The 20,621-nt window shown below is 38.4% G+C and overlaps 2 protein-coding genes across 5 annotated transcripts in view; both read left to right on the forward strand.

Annotated features, from left to right (window-relative positions):
- CDADC1 (cytidine and dCMP deaminase domain containing 1) overlaps positions 1-20,621 on the forward strand; it is a 32,078-nt gene that overhangs the window by 7,276 nt on the left and 4,181 nt on the right. For all 4 annotated transcript variants that reach the window (XM_065901715.1, XM_065901716.1, XM_065901717.1 and 1 more), the window contains 6 exons: positions 1,425-1,602; positions 4,329-4,898; positions 8,996-9,045; positions 12,743-12,912; positions 14,546-14,735; positions 17,095-17,155. In XM_065901715.1, the coding sequence (XP_065757787.1) occupies positions 1,425-1,602; positions 4,329-4,898; positions 8,996-9,045; positions 12,743-12,912; positions 14,546-14,735; positions 17,095-17,155 (1,219 nt within the window). The remainder of the gene's footprint in view (positions 1-1,424; positions 1,603-4,328; positions 4,899-8,995; positions 9,046-12,742; positions 12,913-14,545; positions 14,736-17,094; positions 17,156-20,621) is intronic.
- Positions 10,759-11,509, forward strand: LOC136144448 (glycine cleavage system H protein, mitochondrial-like). Its single transcript, XM_065902306.1, has one exon. The coding sequence runs from the start codon at positions 10,909-10,911 to the stop codon at positions 11,449-11,451; it is 543 nt and encodes a 180-aa protein (XP_065758378.1). The 5' UTR covers positions 10,759-10,908; the 3' UTR covers positions 11,452-11,509.

Consider the following 20,621-nt stretch of genomic DNA (forward strand, 5'->3'; position numbering starts at 1 on the left):
CGTATTGTAAAATCCCTTATGAACCCAAGGATTAGTTTTATGTCCCTTCCTTCAGAATCTTTTGCTGTGAAAACGGCTATTTTGTGGCACACGCAGAACTGATTTTTAACCCTAATGTGTTTTATCTGACGTAATATTGTTGCAGCTGCCTTTTTGATTAGTATCTGTATAAATTAGGTCACCTTAAGTTTAAAGGAACCACTCTTTAGCCCTTCAGCCCATGCCCAGCTTCTGGGACTGAAAAATAAAAGTCAGCCCAGCCCCTCACTGTGGGTGAGAGACCGCTGAGACGGCTGTGACTTACTGCTCTTGCTTTGAGTTCTCTCTTCCTTTCTAACACCTGAGGTTATGTCTTCCTTTCCTCGAGCTTGACGATATGTTTTAAAACATTTAAAAAATTATAAATAGTCTATATATTTGTGGGAGGTGGATCCTAACCATGTTAGTCTAGACTGCCATAGTTTTAAAAATTAGTAGAATCGTTTGTTAGAAGGAAGTTGAGAATTATCTTTATTTTAGTCAGCATTTAAAATATTTTAGGGACTGCCCTCATGGTCCAGTGGTTAAGACACTGTGCTCCCAATGCAGAGGGCACAGGTTCAATTGCCAGTCAGGGAACTAAAATCCCACATGCCAAAGCCAAATAAGTAAATAAATACGAATAAAAAGCAAAATATGATCAATTAAAAAATTTTTAGTTAGTAGATGTAAACTTTTATCTATATAGAATGGATAAATGGCAAGGTCCTATTATATGGCATAGAAAACTATTTTCAATATCCTATGGTTAACCATAACGGAAAAGCATGTATATAAAAAAAGAACGTATATATGTATAACTGAGTCACTTTGCTTTATATCAGTAACTAATACAGCATTATAAATCAACTATACTTCAATTAAAAAAAATTTTTTTTTTAATTTAAGATGATCTCTGATTTAGTTCTGGCTTTTACCATCTGTGAGTCTTTCAGAAAGTCATGTAAATTTTCTGGGCTTCACTTACCCATGTGTAAAATCACAGGGTTTGCGAAATTTTTCCTTCTTACTATCTAGAGCCTTAGTACTAAGTAGTCTTAGGCTATATGCTATAAGAAACAAGTCAAATCAACTTCATTATTGCCCTTTACTAGGGTAAAAAGTAATTCATTTTTTACTAGGATAAATTTGTGATAATTAAATGCTTGTTTGGTTAAGAAAGCCTAGATTTAGAAAATTTCTGTTATAAAGTCAACACTTTAAACCTTCAGAAAATTTTTTGGACCTAATGAGAAATGTACATTTGTTCAAACTATGTTCAGATGAAGAATTAAACTTTCCAAAAAAAAAAAGAATTAAACTTTCATTTTCTTCATAAATCAAGTATAATCCATGATATGATCATTAGATATTATAAAATAAATTACTTTTATATTTTAATACAGGTGAAGAAAACTGGTCTTGTGGTGGTGAAAAATATGAAAATTGTTGGTCTCCACTGTTCAAGTGAAGATTTACATGCTGGGAAAATTGCTCTGATAAAACATGGGTCAAAGCTGAAAAACTGTGATCTCTATTTTTCCAGAAAGCCATGTTCTGCTTGTTTGAAAATGATTGTAAATGGTAAGTGCAGATAAGGCTTTGTTGGGGATTAATCACATTTATCTGAGAACAAATCAAATTGCCTAATATAATTTAAAAATATACATATGTATCTGAAGACAGTTTAATAAACTGTAAGAAGAATCGGAAAACATGTATTCTGGTCTCGGCTGTGTCACTTACTAGTTAGGTGACCCTCAGTGTATTGGCAGACTAATACTAGCTGCTTTAACAAACACCAACAACATTCCCGTGGCTGAATATATTAGACACTCATCACGCATGTAGTAGTTCAATGCAGGTGTTAGCGAACAGCAGCCAGCTCTTACGTGGTTGATCTGTGGGCCTTGGCATCTTCTCTTGTATTGCCACTGGAATCCCTGCTGGCCTCTCCTGTGTCTGGAGACAGGGTAGAGAAGTCATGTTGTTGTTTAGGCACTAAGTCGTGTCCGACTCTTTGAATGTTCAAAAAATGTTGCTTTGTTATTGTTGTTTAGCCTCTAAGTCTTGTCTGCTTCTTTTGCGACCTCGTGAACTGTAGCCCACCAGGCTCCTCTGTCCATGGGATTTCCCAGGCATGAATACTGTAGTGGGTTGTCATTTACTTCTCCAGGGGATCGTCCAACCTCAGGGATCAAACCCAAGTCTCCTGTGTTGGCAGGCGGATTCTGTACCACTGAGCCACTAGGGAAAGCAAGAGAAAACATACCTGTTTCTTAAAAACCCTGGCCTGGGGAAGTCACAGACACCATTTCTGTTTGTGTCCATTGTGGGAACTGTAATTCCTGGCTGGGTGGCTGCCTCCCAATGACTACTCTACCCTTTGGAAGGAGGAGCATAAAGAATTAATGTATAGCTATCTATACACACTGGGCTAGTCTCTAATCTTTGTGTTTATGATTCTGTTTTGCACCTAGGTATGTATCCAGACCATTTTCCTATTTAAAAAATGGTATGTCTTTTACATGAGCTTCCCAGGTGGCTAGTGGTAAGGAATCTGCCTGCCAATGCAGGAGAGTAAAGATCAGATTGGTGATAAGGGGAGTTCCCTGGAGCTGTAGGCACTTCCCGAAGAAGTGGTTTTGTGGCTGGAGCCTCCTTCAGAGGAGGCCTTCAGAGGAGTTACCTTGCAGCCCCAGCCACAGTAAGTCTATAGTAGCAAGGAGTAGATAGAAATGTGCGTTTGTTCAACTCAGATGTTTATTATTTTGAATATAGAAAACCTGTGGGTCATCTGTCTATTCACCTCTGGGCACAATGATAAAAAAACATAAATGCCTTTTCTAATGGAAATTATATGAGACATGAGCAGAGGGGTTTCTTTGTTGTAAATACTAGTTAATTGATGAACATTTATGTGTTTAATTCTGTATTAGGCGTCTTGTTGTTCAGTTCCAAACACAAATTTAAGACTGTTTTCATGTTTGTTATTCAGTTTTGCTTTCTCTTTTGTAAATTTACTTTCTCTCTTGTCAATTCACATGTGCTCTCAAGAATTTCGATCTCTGTACGTTAAAGTTGGGACTCCTCGGTGGCTCAGCGGTAAAGAATCCACCTGCAGTATTGCTGGGTTTGATCCAGCTTCTGGGTTTGATGCGGGTCAGAAAGATCCCCCTGGAGGAGGGCCTGGCACCCCCCTCCAGTACTCTTGCCTGGAGGGTCCCAGGGACAGAGGAGCCTGGCGGGCTACAGTCCATGGGGTCACAAAGCGTCGGACACGACTGAGCCGCTGAGGACAGCAGCCCATATTAAAATGACTCACTTTTCCTCTGCTACGTTGACTGAAAAATGTTCCGTCCAGTTTGTTGTTTTGTCCTTAATTTTGCATTCTTAAAAGCAGTTCACACTTCTTCCTCTCCCCCTGCTTCCCTGCTCCCATCACGTTATAAATTCTTTGTGGATGTTTTGGATAACTTTATATTTTATTATGAGGAGGACTGTAATGTGTTAAACTGTGCCCCCGTTTTGGCCATTTAGATTTTTTTCTATTTTTACTGTTTTAAACAATGCTGCACGAAACATATATGTACTTGAATTTTTATTTTTTGTCTTTACTTCAAATATTTTCTTAGACGAGCTTCCCAGAGAAAGAGTTTAAAGTACCAGTACATTTTCCACGCGTGGATGAATTGTTTATTTTAGGTTCAAAACTCTAGTCAATATCAGTTATGCTGTACTATTTCTAGAAGCAGCCATTTCATTACTTAGAGGACCTTGGTACATCTTCCTAGCTCACACTTAGCAAAACCATTGATTCCATAGATACTTCTCATGGGCTTTTTTGTCAGCAAACATATCCTATAAAGGGCCTCATAATAAGTATTTTAGTCTTTGCAGGCTGTATCGTATTCATACATCTATTCAGCTCTCAGCTCAGCTAATCCATCATAGTACAGAAACAATGAGACTATGTCAATGATTTGTGTTCCCACAAATCTTTACAGGCACTGAAATTTGAATTTTATGTAATTTTCATTGTGTTACAAGTATTTTCCTTTTGATTTTCTCAACTATTTAAAGCTGTGAAAGCACTCTTGACCCGCAAGCTGTACAAAAGTAGGCAACGGGACAGATTTGGCTTGTGGCCACAGTTTGCCAACACTCGGGCTATGTTACTGGTGATTTGGTAGTAGACATTTATTACATTGGGACCTCAGGATCTACCGCAATGGTATAATGGATTTATCAAGAAAACCCTTAATTTCAGCAGGCATCTGCTAACTACCTTTCATATTTTTGTTTTTCAGCTGGAGTTAATCGAATTTCATATTGGCCTGCTGACCCAGAAATAAGTTTGCTCACTGAGGCTTCTGGTTTCGAAGATGCAAAGTTAGATGCCAAAGCAGTGGAAAGACTGAAGTCCAACAGTCGGGCCCACGTGTGTGTCTTACTTCAGCCTGTGGTGTGTTACATGGTGCAGTTTGTAGAGGAGACCTCTTACAAATGTGACTTTATTCAAAAAATTTCCAAAACACTGCCAGACACTAACTTTGATTTTTATTCTGAATGTAAACAAGAGAGAATAAAAGAGTATGAAATGATATTTTTGGTTTCCAATGAAGAAATGCATAAGCAAATACTGATGACTATAGGTTTGGAGAACTTGTGTGAGAATCCGTACTTTAGCAATCTAAGGCAGAACATGAAAGATCTTGTCCTTCTCCTGGCCGCAGTAGCTTCCAGCGTGCCCAACTTTAAACACTACGGATTTTATTGTGGCAACACCGAACACAGTAATGAAATTCACAACCAAAGTTTGCCACAAGAAATTGCAAGGCACTGCATGATTCAGGCCAGGTTACTGGCATATCGAACTGGTGAGTTACACGCTTAGTTCCTAAATCGGGGTTGATGGGGTTGTATTTGTGTCAGACATAAAGTGGTGTTCATTTCACTTCTGGTAGCCTTTATTGACTCTTAGATACTAAAGTGTTGCTGCTCGTGCCAATATAGAGAAGTCAGTGAGACCCTTGAGTAGACAACTCTTTCTTAGAGCAGTTTTAGGATTTCTTGTGGCCTGTATTGGATGTTGCATTTGTAAATCAGGATCTAATTCAGCCCTTTCTGCTTCTTGCTTTTATCATTTCCGAGTTGAATGAGCCCTCCACTAGAGAAAGGACAAAAAGAGAGAACCAGAATTAGTCCTCTTTTTTAACTGCTCAATATTCTATATGTATTCAGTATTTAGTAAAAACTTTAAAAAAATCTTTAAACTAAAAATATGAATTTCTAATAACCAGTAGGAACAAAGTAAAGAAAATTTGGCAGATTCTTCCAATTTCTGGTATGTTTTCAAACTGCAAGGGGAGAAATCAAACAATTTTTACTTTATTAAATTGTACATGAATATGTATGTGAAGAAGGAAAATATTACTTGGGAATTTTACCTTATCATGATAAAGGGTGGTATCTATATTTCCATTTACAGAATAGTGTTTTTATATCTTACCAGACATAACATTTTTGAAAGTAGAATGATGATCACTTTTTAAAATGCGGCTTTGAAATAGGGAAAAGAAAATGTCGGCAGGAGGAACAGTAGAGGAATATCTGGTGAGTGGGCTATATAGTAGGAATTTTAAAACTTATCCCAAGAAGAGAAGGAGGACAGAGAAAATCTTCAGAGAAAATCCATACAGATGCACTGGGTCTGCAGTACACGCTCAACAAAGACCTCGGGTTGAAGTAATTTCAGTAAAATGGAGTTTTTAAAGGCAGCTTGTCAGGATCACCATAGAAACCTTTATTAAAAAGTGAAAGTTTAGTTACTCAGTCGTGTCCGACTCTTTGCAACCCCGTGGACTGTAGCCCACCAGGTTCCTCTGCCCATGGGATTTTCCAGGCAAGAGTACTGGAGTGGGTTCCCATTTCCTTCTCCAGAGGATCTTCCTGACACAGGAATTGAACCCAGGTCTCCCACATTATAGGCAGATGCTTTACCATCTGAGCCACCAGGGAAGTCCTAAGTACAAATGCTCAAATTCTAACCCAGACCTACTAAGCCTGGTCCCTGTGGGTATGTCCTAGGCCTGTGAATTTTTAAAATTCTGCAAGGGATTCCAACATTCAACAGGGTTAATCATCACACGATTCTTAAAAGAATTTGATTCTACTACAGGCACAAACTGTATGATGCCAAACAACTGTAGGGCATCGCACCTTATCTATCTTGTTTAAGTGTGAGTTTTGATTTCTTTTTATGTCCTGTTTTCCATTAGACTAGGTGTTTTCCAAAGCTGACAATTATGCCTTCCTCCTGAACTACACAATGTTGATGATGAAAGTAGAGTGATATAGCCAAAAAGCTTAATTAACTGTTTCAAATCATAACTCAGCGGTTCTCAAATTTCAGTTGAGGCAATGCTCATGAGAAATCTAGGTTTCCAAGTCTGCCGCCTCCCTTGGAGAGGTTAATTCAGGGAGTTTCCACGGGGGTCAGGAGTCTGCCTTTTGAACAAGCGTCCAGTGATTCTGATGCAGTTGGTCTGTGGACCACACTTGGACAAACCCTGGTGTGACCACAGTATTGGGAGTGAAAATAACCATGCCTGTGTTCCAGAACAATAGCAAAGAGTCCTCTGGCTTTCAGTGAACAAAGGGTCCTAGGAGTTTGGCTTAGTGATTATAAGTTGACCTTTCCTTCCAGGGTATACAGAGAAAACCCTGTGAATGAGCAGATCCTGGGTAGCAATTTATAGACATAAAAGATTTTTTTTTTAAGAAGTTTTACAAAAATTACAGATGTGAAAAGATTTTTGAGAAATTACCTCATCTGTCATCCAACCTTGAGAGCTGAGTGAAACCTACTCCATTGTATATGGATGAAATTTTATTCCGATTTCAAAAGACATGTAGTAAAGAATATTCTTTTGGTGAAACTAACCTTAGCTGAACAGTGGAGCTTAGTTTAAAAATCACGTTTTGTGGGGCTTCCCTGGTGGCTCAGTGGAAAGAACCTGCCTGCCAATGCAGGAGACACGACTTCAATCCCTGATCCTGGAAGATCCACATGCTGTGAGACAGCTAAGCCCAGATGCTATTGAACCTGTGCTGGAGAGCCCCCGGGAGCTGCAGCTGCTGGGCGCATGTGCCCCGGCTCCTGAAGCCTGGGCGACCTAGATAAGTGCCCACGCTCTGCAACGAGAAGCCACCTCAGTGGGAAGCTCTCACGCGGCAACTAGAGAATAACCCCCACTCACCGCAATTAGAGAGAAGCTTGCGCAGCAATGAAGACCCAGCACAGCCATAAACAAAATTCTAAAAAAAAGAAGAAAATTTTTTAAAAATCCACATTTTTTCCCTCTCTTGACAAGATTTAGTCTGTCCTTAGACTGAAACAGAAAAAGTGGCTTCTGGACTGAAAAATAATAATATGAAGAATACTTAGTGTCTTCTAGGAAAGACAGGAAGTGGTAGGAAAAGTAGACTTGATATGAAGAATTTCTCTCCCCCCCCCCCCCAGCAAATAGATATTCTTATTTCATTAAAATCGTATTACTCTGTTTTTTTTTCATTCAGCAAACGGTTTTTGAGCTTTTACCATATGTTAGTCACTGCCCTGAGCTCTCTAGATAAAGTTAATATTTTTAACTTTTAAAATTAAAAACTTGGGATTTGAAGAATTTCTATGAGTTTTTCATTTTTTGTTCCAGATTTATGCATGTATTAAGTACAATTTTACTTAAAGGTTTTGGTTTTTAGCTTCTGCTACTTGCCTTAGAAAAGAGCATAAAGCCATTATTATGTTCTTTTCTCACCATGTTATATTCTGAAGATCTTGGAAGGCACAAGACTTTGTTTATCCCAAAATCCCTTTGCTGACAGTCTCCACCTCTAAAGTACATTCCTGCCACACTGTTCCTCGTATCATGCTCCTTTTCTTTATAGCCCAGCACACTGCCTCTGCTTTTAGACTCTCGTTACCACCTTCCTCCAATGCCAGACCATGAGCTTCATGAGTGTATGGACTCAGGTATCAATAAAGGGAAGTATTGGTTATGAAATTCTTCATGTCAGAGGAAGGCAAGCAGGTTGGGTAAAGAGACCTAAAATCTTAATCACTTAATTTGAATATGTAGTATTTCTATTTTGGTTTTGTATTTTCTGTTTAAGGTTAATAGTTTAAAGAAATAGAGCTTTGCTTGTTGCAAAGTAATTGGTTCTGCAGGGAATTTTAATCTAATATTTATAACTTCTACCACTTGATTTAGAAACGAGCATCATGTCACCAACTTGGCATTCTTCTCCCCACAAGGTAAACTCTGAAAGTCAGGGAAAGGACATCATTCTGTGTAAATTAAACTCCTTTCATGTATATTCCAGCAGTATATATATGTGTGTGTGTGTGTGTGTGTGTGTGTGTGTGTGTGTGTGTATGGATATATGTTTATAAGTTTGAACTTTTTTCATAGCAAGAACACATCCATGAAATGTATTTTCCTTGATGAGAGTGCAAAAATTGCTAGGAAAAGACACATTTGATTGTTGTGAATGGTTATTCTATTACACCAAATCCATTAGTTCAGAAACTTCTGTCTTACTTTCATCATCTATTAGAAACAGATATTTAAAAACTGACTTGGTGGAAATTCAGTAAAGTTACCCTAAAGTCTGGTTACAGCTTTGAAGTCACCAAAGTGTGGACACTGCTACTGCAGTGATCTCTGCACACGCATCATCAATGACTGGGTTGGTAGTGACACTGTCTATAATTATTTCATACCTAGCTCCCATATTCTATGTTTGACAGTATTTATTCTCATACTTTTCCATAATTAGTGAGGTTGTCAAGGATTGCTGCTACATTTATGCAGTATATTTCAATAAATACATTTATTATTTTTGGAAAAACAATCTATTTCTGAAACTAACAGATCATTGGTTTTCACTGAGTCACATGCCATGTATCTTTCAGAGGATCATAAAACAGGAGTCGGGGCAGTCATCTGGGCAGAAGGAAAATCTGTAAGTATGAAATTAATTCTTTATAATCATTTAAATGATTTTATTTAACATATTTTGATCTTAAGTGCATGACATTTTATTGACCCATGGAGATTAGTATTTCTTATTAGGGTATTTATTAAGTTCTAAAAACACTTTGTGCTTTCAGCAGTTTTCTGGATTGATACATTCATTTAGTAAACCTTCATTCAACACCTTCCACAGGACAGGGTAGACTCTGTACCCCCGTGAACAGTGGGAAGTTAAAGGCCACATATTCCACCCTTCATGGCCTTATACAGTCTAGTGATGGAGACAGAGGTGAAAAAGAGACGGGCATATAACTGTAATCATAACATGACATTGTGAGAGCATAGAGGAGGCCTCTTTCTCTGCTCGGAGAAATAAGTAAAGCATTCTTAGAGGAGGTCAGGTGCTATTAGTCTTGAAGAATGAGGAGGAGTTCATCAGCAGAGCAAGTTAGTGGGACTCGGAGGGTAACACCCAAAGGTAGTGCGTAAGAATATGGGGAAATGCAAGCGATTTGGCACATTGGAGTCCAGAGTGCTATGTCTAGTAGAGTAGCAAAAAAATTAGGCTGCACCATGAAGAATTTTGTATACCATGGAGAGTTTAGACTTTATCTTTTCGACAGTGGGGATACCCTAGCATAGCACTAACCAGCAGAAATAAAAAGCAAGCCACATATGTGATTTAAAAGTTCTTAAGAGCCTCATTAAAAAAATAAGAAACAGGTGAATTAATTTTAGGAATATACTTAATCACCTGTTGAGAAATATTACCATTTCAGCATGTAATCAATATAAAAATATTGGTTAATATTTTTAATAAAATATTTTGCATTTGAGGGGAGTATTGAGTCTTCATAATTCTGTGTGTATTCTATACTTATTTGTTGTTGTTTAGTCACTTCATTCATGTCAGACTCTTCTGCAACCCCCTTGCCTGTAGCCCACTAGGCTCCTCTGTCCATGAGACCTTCCAGGCAGGAACCCTGGAGTGGGTTGCCAGTTCCTTCTCCAGGGCATCTCCTGGCACCTCTCGGGTTGCGCTGACCACGTGTGCCTAATGGCTCCTGTACTGGACAGTGCAATCCAAGAATATCTTAAGTGGAAAAATGATCAGATTTGCATTTTAAGAATAAAGTGGGGCTAGACAGGAGGTAGGGAGATTAAGAAAAGAGATGATGAGGACTTGAAATTACAGGGATGTGTTGAGAAGGAATGGAACTAGGAGACAGTAAGTATGATACTGTTGATACTATCACATGAGTAATTATAATATTAATATATTGAAATTTTGTGAGGTTTATAGCATTTTCCAAACTATTATGAACAGGTTTGGTTTATTAAATACTTCACTCTTAGAGTTGATAAAGCATTCATATTAATACCTAATATGCCACTGACAAGGAGAAAGAAAAATGCCACTTATGTAGGAAGTTCTATTTTATATATATATACACACACACATACACATAATAGAGGCTCACTAAACATAAAGATGAAAGGAAAATACATTATTTATTTTCCAACTATATATATAAATAGCACGTTTAACTCCAAACAGAAATTGTTCACAATATTTTTAGAATTTCTGACTTGCTAACCAGTAGCACAGCACAGAGCGTATAATAAATTAACAATAATTTATAATAATATAGAGTACCCGCTCTGTATGGACCACTATAATAGGTGTGCTTTAAGGGCCAGAAAGAAGGTATAAAACATGGTTTCTGTTCTCCAGGATTTTATAACCTATCATCAGGGTGGGATGTCTGAGTCAAGTGAAACAGCTTGTGAATTAAGCGAGTGTTTAACTACCTGCTAAAATGAAGGACTGTCTTGACATTACATACTAGAGATGGGCACCCGTGCGAACGTGGCACTGCAAGCGGCGCGGAGCGTGCGGGCGCGGCCGGCAGCCTGCGCGCCATCTGGGCCCCCAGCGCCCTGCTCGCCGCGGCCCTGGGGACTGCGGGCGGGCGCCGTCCGGGCGCTGCGCGGCGGCCCTGCGCTGCTGTCGGTGCGGAAATTCACAGAAAAACACGAATGGGTAACAACAGAAAACGGTGTTGGAACAGTAACAGTGGGAATCAGCAATTTTGCACAGGAAGCTTTGGGAGATGTTATGTACTGTAGTCTGCCTGAAGTTGGGACAAAGTTGAACAAACAAGAGGAGTTTGATGCTTTGGAAAGTGTGAAAGCTGCTAGTGAACTCTATTCTCCTCAATCAGGAGAAGTAACTGAAATTAATAAAGCTCTAGCAGAAAATCCAGGACTTGTCAACAAGTCTTGTTATGAAGATGGCTGGCTGATCAAGATGACATTCAGTAACCCTTCAGAACTAGATGAACTAATGAGTGAAGAAGCATATGAGAAATACATAAAATCTATTGAGGAATGAAAATGGAACCCCTAAATAAACTACTTTGAAACAACTTAATCTAGCATAGTTGCCTTAAATTAGTGGTGGATAGATACTTAAAAAGAACTTTTAGCAAAAGAAACTACTTGCAACAATGTTTCCTGAAGAAAATACCTCTTAACTTTCTAATGCCTTCAGATAAACACTGTGCATCTTTTCCACAGCATCCTGTGATTTTTATGCTAGGCTCCAGTTATAATATTCAGAATTCCTGAAAATTATCTCTGGTAAAACTAATTACAAAAATTATGTAATTCAAGGATAACATGGTTATCTTATACCTTATATGACATTGTAACTTGCTTACAGCTATCCTTGGATTTGGGTCAAAATGATCTTCCCACTAGAAATGACTGCCAGTGGAGAAAAGTTTGTTAGTTGTATAGTGTCCAGTGAAGAATATTACTGTCTTAATTTTGCAATACACTGTGTTTGCTGGTGCTATTTTTATACAGTGAAGCAACAGCCTTGCAGGAGAATAAACAATTTAATAAAATATTCAACTTCTTAATCATGGGGAAAAAATATATACATATATATTAGAGATGATCAGCCTGCTTGAAATTTAACTTTGACAAGATCACCCTGCTGAAGGAAAATCTAATACTGTATTTTTCTGATGGCTCAGTTTATCACTGTTGTTCATTGTTGAGTCACTAAGTTGTGTCCGACTCTTTGCGACCCCATGGACTATAGCAGTCCAGGCTTCCCTGCCCTTCCCTATCTCCCAGAGCTTGCTCAAACTCATGTTCATCGAGTCGGTGATGCCATCCAGCCATCTCATCCTCTTGTCATCCCCTTCTCCTCCTGCCCTCAGTTCTTGCCAGCATCAGGGTCTTTCCAATGAGGCGGCTCTTTGCATCAGGTGGTCACGGTATTGGCACTTCAGCTTCAGTCCTTGCAATGAATATTCAAGATTGATTTTCTGTGGGATTGACTGGTTTGATCTCCTTGCCGTCCATGGGACTCCTGAGAGTCTTCTCCAGCACCACAATTTGAAAGCATCAGTTCTTCAGCACTCAGCCTTCTTTATGGTCCAACTCTCACATCCATACATGACTACTGGAAAAACCATAGCTTTGACTATACAGACCTTTGTCAGCCAAGTCTCTGCTTTTTAATATGCTGTCTAGGTTTGCCATAGCTTTATAGTGTATTATGGAAAAGTGAATCCGTTATACAAAGTGTGATACTAGGCTTTAAAGATACAATGTAAGATGTCTTTTCAGAATGTTGAACACAGCTTTGTTGGTTCACTCACTTTCCATAGAGAAGTTGTGATGGGACAGGCGCCATGTACTTCATAGGATGCGGTTATAATGCTTTTCCTGTTGGATCCGAGTATGCTGACTTCCCGCACATGGATGACAAGCAGAAAGACAGAGAAATAAGGAAATTCAGATACATCGTGCATGCGGAACAGAATGCCTTAACATTTAGGTATGAAATCTGGTTATGTATATTTTGTATAAAATGTAGTAAGGGTTAGTTGAAATTAGCTTTCATTTTGCTGTAACTTATTGCCTTTTTAAAAATTCCAAGAAATATCCTTTTCAGAAGTATAGCTCCGGTCATACTTGGTTTTTGCTACATGACCAGAGGCTATTGTCAGGGATCCTCCAGGCCTTCAAATTTATCGAGCAAATCTTTTTTTTCCTTTCTTCCTTCTCTCTCCAGAATAAAACTGCTTAAAGTTTGTCCTTAGGGTCTTGCATATTTCTGCATTATAAGATCACCTTTGTTTTCTAAATTCTGAGCATGTATTTATGAATATATAGATATTATTATGAACCAAATTGCTTTAACATAGTTTTTGTTAGAGATTATCACTGGCATTACCTCCTTTCAATGTTAATTTAGATAATTTCCACAAATCTTTCTCAGCATTTACCGTTTAGTGGGTGCTCTTGGGAGATTCAAATCTGTATGAGTCATGGTTTCTGTCCTGAGGAGTTTATAGTCCAGTGTGGGATATAAGACTGTACTCAACCTAACATGATCAGTTGTGTGGAAAGGGCCAAACAAAGTGGGTGGAAATTCAGGGGCTGCAGTAGATGGAGGGGGAGTGTGAGGGAAAACCTTTATGGAGAAACTGGCATTTGAGCTGAGCTTTAAAGGTTTGGTAGGACTATGGCAATTGAAGATGCTTACTTGAAGGGAAACCATTCTTGCCTGAGGCATAGCAGTGGGCTAGAAGTCGGAAAATGCTTGTGTGTTTAGGAACATAGATGTTCCAGTTAGGCTGGACCACGGGCTAGCTTGGGACTGACAAGGGAGGACCTCAAGTTTAGACCTCGTTTGGTAGTAGTGGAAAGACATTGACAGAGCTACAGTAATGATTACTTCGGTTGCAGGTATATGGTTTGAACAGGCTAGATGCATACAATTCTGCTTCCCTGGTCCAGGGGAACAGAATGAGACTCTAAACTGAGGACATGGATGTGGAAGGCTAGTGATGGGGAGCATAAGACCGAGAGCTTTGTAAACCACAAAACCCAGAAGTACAACTCCTCTATCCTCAGTCCTAAACTACCCTGGTGTGCAGAATTTCACTACACAGGCTTTTTTCCTTGAACTCTTCATTAGATTTTCTTGCTTCATTTTGTCAAATCCAGGTGTTTGTTAAATTATCCTATGTGAGGTAAAAGCAGTAAGGGAAGTATAACTCAAAACAGAACTCTAACATTAATCAATTTAGTAAGCATTTATTAAATATCTGTGAAGCACCAGATGAGAGCTAGACCTTCTGGCTACCAGGATGACTTAATGTCTAATCACACATGGTACATTCTCAGGGAAGGCGTTAGTTCTGGCCCATAATTCTGGCTTTATAAAGAGTTTCCTACTTAGAAAGCATTATTCTGTCTGTTTTCTTTTCTTTTGTAGTCTAAATAGTGAAAATCTTGGCATTGACTAATTCAGCAAGAATAAGGTTTGATCATTATTGTGTATAATATTGTAAATCTGTTTCCAACGTGGCTCAGTTTTAATGTTTCAAGATTTTTCTAAAACATAACTTACCCTTTTAGAAGCTACCTTCCTAATTTTTTCATATGTATATATATTTTTGTAGGTGTCAAGAAATAAAACCAGAAGAAAGAAGTATGATTTTTGTGACCAAGTGCCCTTGTGATGAATGTGTACCCTTAATTAAAGGTGCAGGCATAAAACAAATCTATGCAGGGGATGTAGATGTTGGAAAAAAGAAGGCAGACATCTCTTACATGAGATTTGGGGAACTTGAAGGTGTCAGCAAATTTACAGTAAGTAGATGCACATTTTTTTTTTCAAATATACTTCATATCATGTTGATAGCTGTTGTTTAGTCGCTAAGTCATGTCCGACTGTTTTGTGACCCCATGGGCTGTAGCCCGCCAGGCTCCCCTGTCCATGGGATTTTCCAGGCAAGAATACTGGAGTAGGTTGTCATTTCCTCCTTCGGGGAATCTTCTCGACCAAGGGATCGAACCCATGTCTCCTGCATTGGCAGGCAAACTCTTTACCACTGAGCCACCTGGGAAGCCCATGTTGTTAAGTTACTCTGCTGCATATTTTAAACTAGTGATTCTTACCCTTTTAAAGAGTTTCAACAAAATTTTATCATTGAGTTTATTTTTATGTGCAAGCACTTGCCTAGTCACAAATGTTCAGCTTAGGATCTGCCTTCTGAATATATGTCTCTAGAGAGAGAATTTTACCTTGACCTGGTGCTGTGCTGTACCTGGGCTCTCGTGTCGTCCTCTGCGACCCCGTGGACTGTGGCCCGTCAGGCTCCTCTGTCCATGGGGATTCTCCAGGCAAGAATACTGGAGTGGGTTGCCATGCCCTCCTCCAGGAGATCTTCCCAATCCAGGGATCCAACCCAAGTCTCACATTACAGGTGGATTCTTTACCAGCTGAGCTACCAGGGAAGCCCTTGACCTTACAGACCTTGAATTAGTTGGTTCTATAGTGCCATCTTGTGGCTAACAAAAGAAAGTCCCTGACCCACCTCTTCCTGCAGCCTTTTTTTAAAAATTCAGTAGTTCAGTTCAGTTCAGTCATTCAGTTGTGTCCGACTCTTTACAGCCCCATGAACCGCAGCATGCCAGGCCTCCCTGTCCATCACCAACTCCCAGAGTCCACCCAAACCCATGTCCATTGAGTCGGTGATGCCATCCAGCCATCTCATCCTCTGTCGTCCCCTTCTCCTCCTGCCCCCAATCCCTCCCAGCATCAGGGTCTTTTCAAATGAGTCAACTGTTCGCGTCAGGTGGCCAAAGTATTGGAGTTTCAGCTTCAACATCAGTCCTTCCAATGAACACCCAGGACTGATCTCCTTTAGGATGGACTGGTTGGATCTCCTTGCAGTCCAAGGGACTCTCAAGAGTCTTCTCCAACACCACAGTTCAAAAGCATCCATTCTTTGGTGCTCAGCTTTCTTTATAGTCCAACTCTCACATCCGTACATGACTACTGGAACAACCATAGCCTTGACTAGACGGACCCTTGTTGGCAAAGTAATGTCTCTGCTTTTTAATATGCTGTCTAGGTTGATCATAACTTTTCTTCCAAGGAGTAAGCATCTTTTAGTTTCATGGCTGCAGCCACCATCTGCAGTGATTTTGGAGCCCCCCAATATAAAGCCTTCCACTGTTTCCCCATCTATTTGCCATGAAGTGATGGGACCAGCTGCCATGATCTTCGTTTTCTGAATGTTGAACTTTAAGCCAACTTAAATTCAGTAGTAGAGAGTAGTAGATAGAGGTGAACATAGTTTAAAGTTTAAGATTACACAAAAGAAGGGAACACACACACACATGCATTTCTCATGAGAAAAATCAGGAAAAAATTAGAAGCAATTAGTATTTGATATTTCCAAAGAACTGCTGACGTGGTAACTGTTTTGTGGGAAACTCAGAACTTTAATTCCTCATGGTTTTTTTTAACTACTCTGGTTTCTAAAAACCTTTCTCTTTTTAGAAATAATCTCAAGCATGCAGAAAAGTTACAAAAACACTACGAAGAAATTTTTTCCAGAAACACTTGAGAGTTAAGTTGTTGCCATGATGCCAAGTCATTCTTAAATACTTTCTTTTGTATTTCCTCAAACAGTAGATTATCCTACATAACCACAATACAACCACAAAACTCAGGAAATTTTCATTGATACATTGCTACTATTTAATCCACAGAGTTCAGTGGGTTTACCAGTTGTCCCAATAAAGTTCTTTATAGCAAAAGGATCCTGTCCAGAATCATGTGTTGCTTTTTAATGATAATTCTGGCACTTAATGTAACTTTTATATGCTATAGTTTTCTGTTAAGTACAAAAAGCATATAATAGTACTGTTTATAGATTTCAACTTGACTTTTCTGTTTGAGTCCAGGGTGCATGGAACATATAAAGCACCTAAAAATACTTACTAAACCATGCATATAAGATTCTCTAAGAATTTTGATCCTTAATCCATCAGTCGTATCTTCAGGGTCATCCAAAATTGTTATTAGGGCTTGGTTGGTATGACACACTAACTTTTCTTACTGTTTTAAGCTGTTTTGATATTTGAAAGCACAATGCTGAAATGATATTTATTAAAACCTTCTTAAACATATACATAAAATGTTTGTGTCCTTTTATAGTGGCAACTGAATCCATCAAGAACTGGTGTTCTTGAGCAAAATGAGCCTGAAGGCAGAGAGAGTAAGTATCTACGAGTCCTTTATTGAGGTTGATTTTGTTGCTAAGAAAAGAAAAATAGTGACTTATAATGATCAGGTGTTGGAAATTGCTGTGGTTGGAGGTGGAGCATATTCTTTTTGCAGATTAGATTTTTGCCATTCAGTTTGTGCACAGACACTTGTGTATCGACTATATGCTCGATGTCATGGGAAGTGCTGATTAATGACTAGTCCTACGGACTCTGCAGTTTAATACAAATGATCATGCACAAATTGAATTTATAAATTAAATTTATATGAGACTAGGCAACAGTGCTCTTCTATACCAAAACAGAAACCTCTTGGGCAGTTAGAAAGGAAAAATACATATAATTAATACAGATGGGTCTAGAGCCAAATTATGAGGCTATGTAGATTCTTGTTAGAGTAAAGCTACATTAGCTCAGATTGGTCAGAGAACGGAAATGTCCTGGTTATTTTAATACTCTAATTAAGAGTCATCACAGATACCATAAATGAATTTTTAGTCTTCAGAGTTTTACTGTGTATATATTAACACATATTTTTAATGTAATAAAGTCTTTAGGAGACCTTGCAATTCCTCATGCGTATTATTTTGAATATGAATTATTACTGTACAATATTACTTAAAATATTAGTTATGTTATCTTTATGTTTGGATTCAAGGTAAGTAGAAGTTCAATATAATAAGTAAAATTTTCTTGATAATAACAATGATTTGATTACTCTGAAAAATCAGTAACTATGAAAGTCTTTATGAAAATAATGTCTATGTGAACATCCTGATTTTCTGTGTTCTAACTTAGCTTTATTTTATTCAGGTAGTGAAATTTTAATTTGCAGTCTGGAAAAAAATACATATCCACTCGATCTTTCTTTTTAAAAATTTATCAGGGGGGAAAAAAGTAGTTAAAGATGAAAGGAAAAAATATGGATCTGATTAAAGAATATGTATTCAATAATAGTGTTTGAGGGGGGTGAGTTAATATTCCCTGTTGTTAGGGAGAAGACACAAAAAAGCATTAAACATAAAATATGAATTCATTTATCTGTGTTAAAATAAAGACCATCTGTTTGTCAAAAGATAGCATTAAAAGAGTACAAAGCAAGCCATGAAAGGGGAGATTTTTGCCACTTACAATCAAGAGTCTGGTAGCCAGGATTCCCTGTCCCTAGATCACTAAGGTAAGGGTGACGTGCTCTGGGGGGGTGTCCTGAGGTGGGAAGGAGGGGTCGTGAGGCCGAGGGGATGAGTGGATTCCGCTTTCATTTTGCTGGTAATGCTTTATTTCTTGACCTGGGTGATGGTTAAATATGTTTGCTTTATGACTGTCCACTGAACTGCAGGTTTATGTTTTATATGTAGTTTTTAATAAGTGTTTTATATCAGTAAATAATATCCTTATCTCTTTTTCAATTTTATAAGAGCTTGATTGAGGTATAATCCCTATACCATAAATTTGCCCTTTTAAAGTACAGAATTGGGTGGGTTTTGGTAGATTCAGAGTTGTGTAACCATCACCACAGCCTGATTTCACAATTTTCCTTCAGCTCAAAAGGAATCCCCTCACCCATTTACTAGTTATCCCTGTTTCCTCCTGCCTCCAGCCCCAGGCCACCACGAATCTACTTTGGTTTTTGGGTTCATATATTCTGGTCATTGATTTTAGATCGTTCCTCTTTTCTCATATATACAATTCACTTTCTCTCTAGCATTTCTCTAGCGTTTCTTCCACTGAATGGAAGGAATTTGGATAAGTTGCATTTTTATTTAGTTCAAAATATTAAAAAAAATTTTTTCCATTTATTTTTATTAGTTGGAGGCTAATTACTTTACAGTATTGTAGTGGTTTTTGTCATACATTGACATGAATCAGGCATGGATTTACATGTATTCCCCATCCGGATCCCCACTCCCACCTCCCTCTCCACCCGATTCCTCTGGGTCCAAAATATTTTAAAATTTATCTTGAGGGTTTTTTTTGTTGTTTATTTTTTTACTCATTTGTTATTTAGCAATGTATTATTTAACTTCCACATATATTTTGAGATTTCCCAGTTATGTTTCTATTAGTCTTTTCTAGTTTAATTATATTGTGGTCTGAGAGCAGACATTGTATGATTTCTGTCCTTTTAAATTTATTAGGGTGTGTTTTATGGCCCAGAATGTGGTCTCTCTTGGTGAACATTCCATGTGAGGTTAAGAACAATGTGTATTTTGCTATTGTTGGATGAAGTAGTCCATGGTTGTCAATTATATACAGTTGATTAATGGTTGAGTTCATGTGAGAATGGGTAAAAGATAGTTAAAGGTATTTCACAACAGAAGAAACACAGACATCTAATAAACACGTGAAAAAATGCTCAGGCTCATTAGCAGTCATGGAAATGCAAATTAAAATCACTGCAATAGTGTTCACACCATTTGCTGTACCTACTAGAGTTGCAGAATTAAAGTTTGACGACAGCAAGTGCTGGTGAAGAGGTGGGTCGTTAAAACTTTTGTGTATTGCTGGCTGGACTGAAAATGTGCACAGCCACCTTGGGAAAGCAGTTTAATGTTATCTTTGTAAAACTGAAGATGTGTATGCTCCATGACCCAGCAATTTGACCTCTAAGCATATGCCCTAGGAAAACTCTTACATGTTTTGTAGGAAAGGCAGAGATAGATAATACATTGCAACATTGCTCTTAAAAGCAAAAACTGGAAATAGCACAAAAATTTATCTCTGGAAATTAAAATATTACAGTGGAGTATTATAAAGCAGTGAAAGTAAAATGAATTACATCTACATTCTTGAACATTGATGGATCTTAGAAATATAATGCTAAATGAAAAAACCAAGTTTCAGAAGACTAAATACATTATAATGCAACTTCTATATAAAGTTGAACAAGAAGGCAAATAGTGTACTGGTTAGTACATGTGGCAAAATTATTTCTAAGAAGCAATGGAATGATAAATGATTCAGCACAGTGGTTACTTCTGTATAAGGGAGAAAGAGGGATGGGATTAGACTGGGGGGCACATGGGAAGTGGTAACATTCTAGTTTTGCGGGTTGGGTAGTAGGTTCTTGAGCAAACTCTGGGAAAGAGTGGAGGACAGAGGAGCCTGGGGTGAAAGAGTCGAACACAGCTTAGCAAGTGAACAACAACAAAGTAGGTTCTTGAGTGTTAATTTATTATTAGGCTTTAGGACTCCCATCTGTATCACACACAGTCTTTTTTTAATGTTTCCAATATTACATAATAAGAGAGAAGGCTTTCCAGATCTATTCTCCCTGCACCCTGATCCAGGTGTCCTTAAAACTAGGAAGAGTGAGGCGAGCACAGAGGCTTGGAGGGCAGGCAGACCCCTGGAGAGACAGAAAGCAGCAGGATAAAAGGAGACTTTCAGAGGTGATGGGTATACTTACCATCTTAACCATGGTGGTGGATTCTTCGATGTGTGCTTGTGTTGAAACCC

This window comes from Muntiacus reevesi, chromosome 11 (assembly GCF_963930625.1).
Source record: "Muntiacus reevesi chromosome 11, mMunRee1.1, whole genome shotgun sequence".
In the NCBI taxonomy this organism is placed as follows: Eukaryota; Metazoa; Chordata; class Mammalia; order Artiodactyla; family Cervidae; genus Muntiacus; species Muntiacus reevesi.

What these genes read in the sequence shown, in the direction of transcription:
- LOC136144448 (XM_065902306.1), top strand. Translation starts at nt 10,909, where the DNA reads ATGGGCACCCGTGCGAACGTGGCACTGCAAGCGGCGCGGAGCGTGCGG.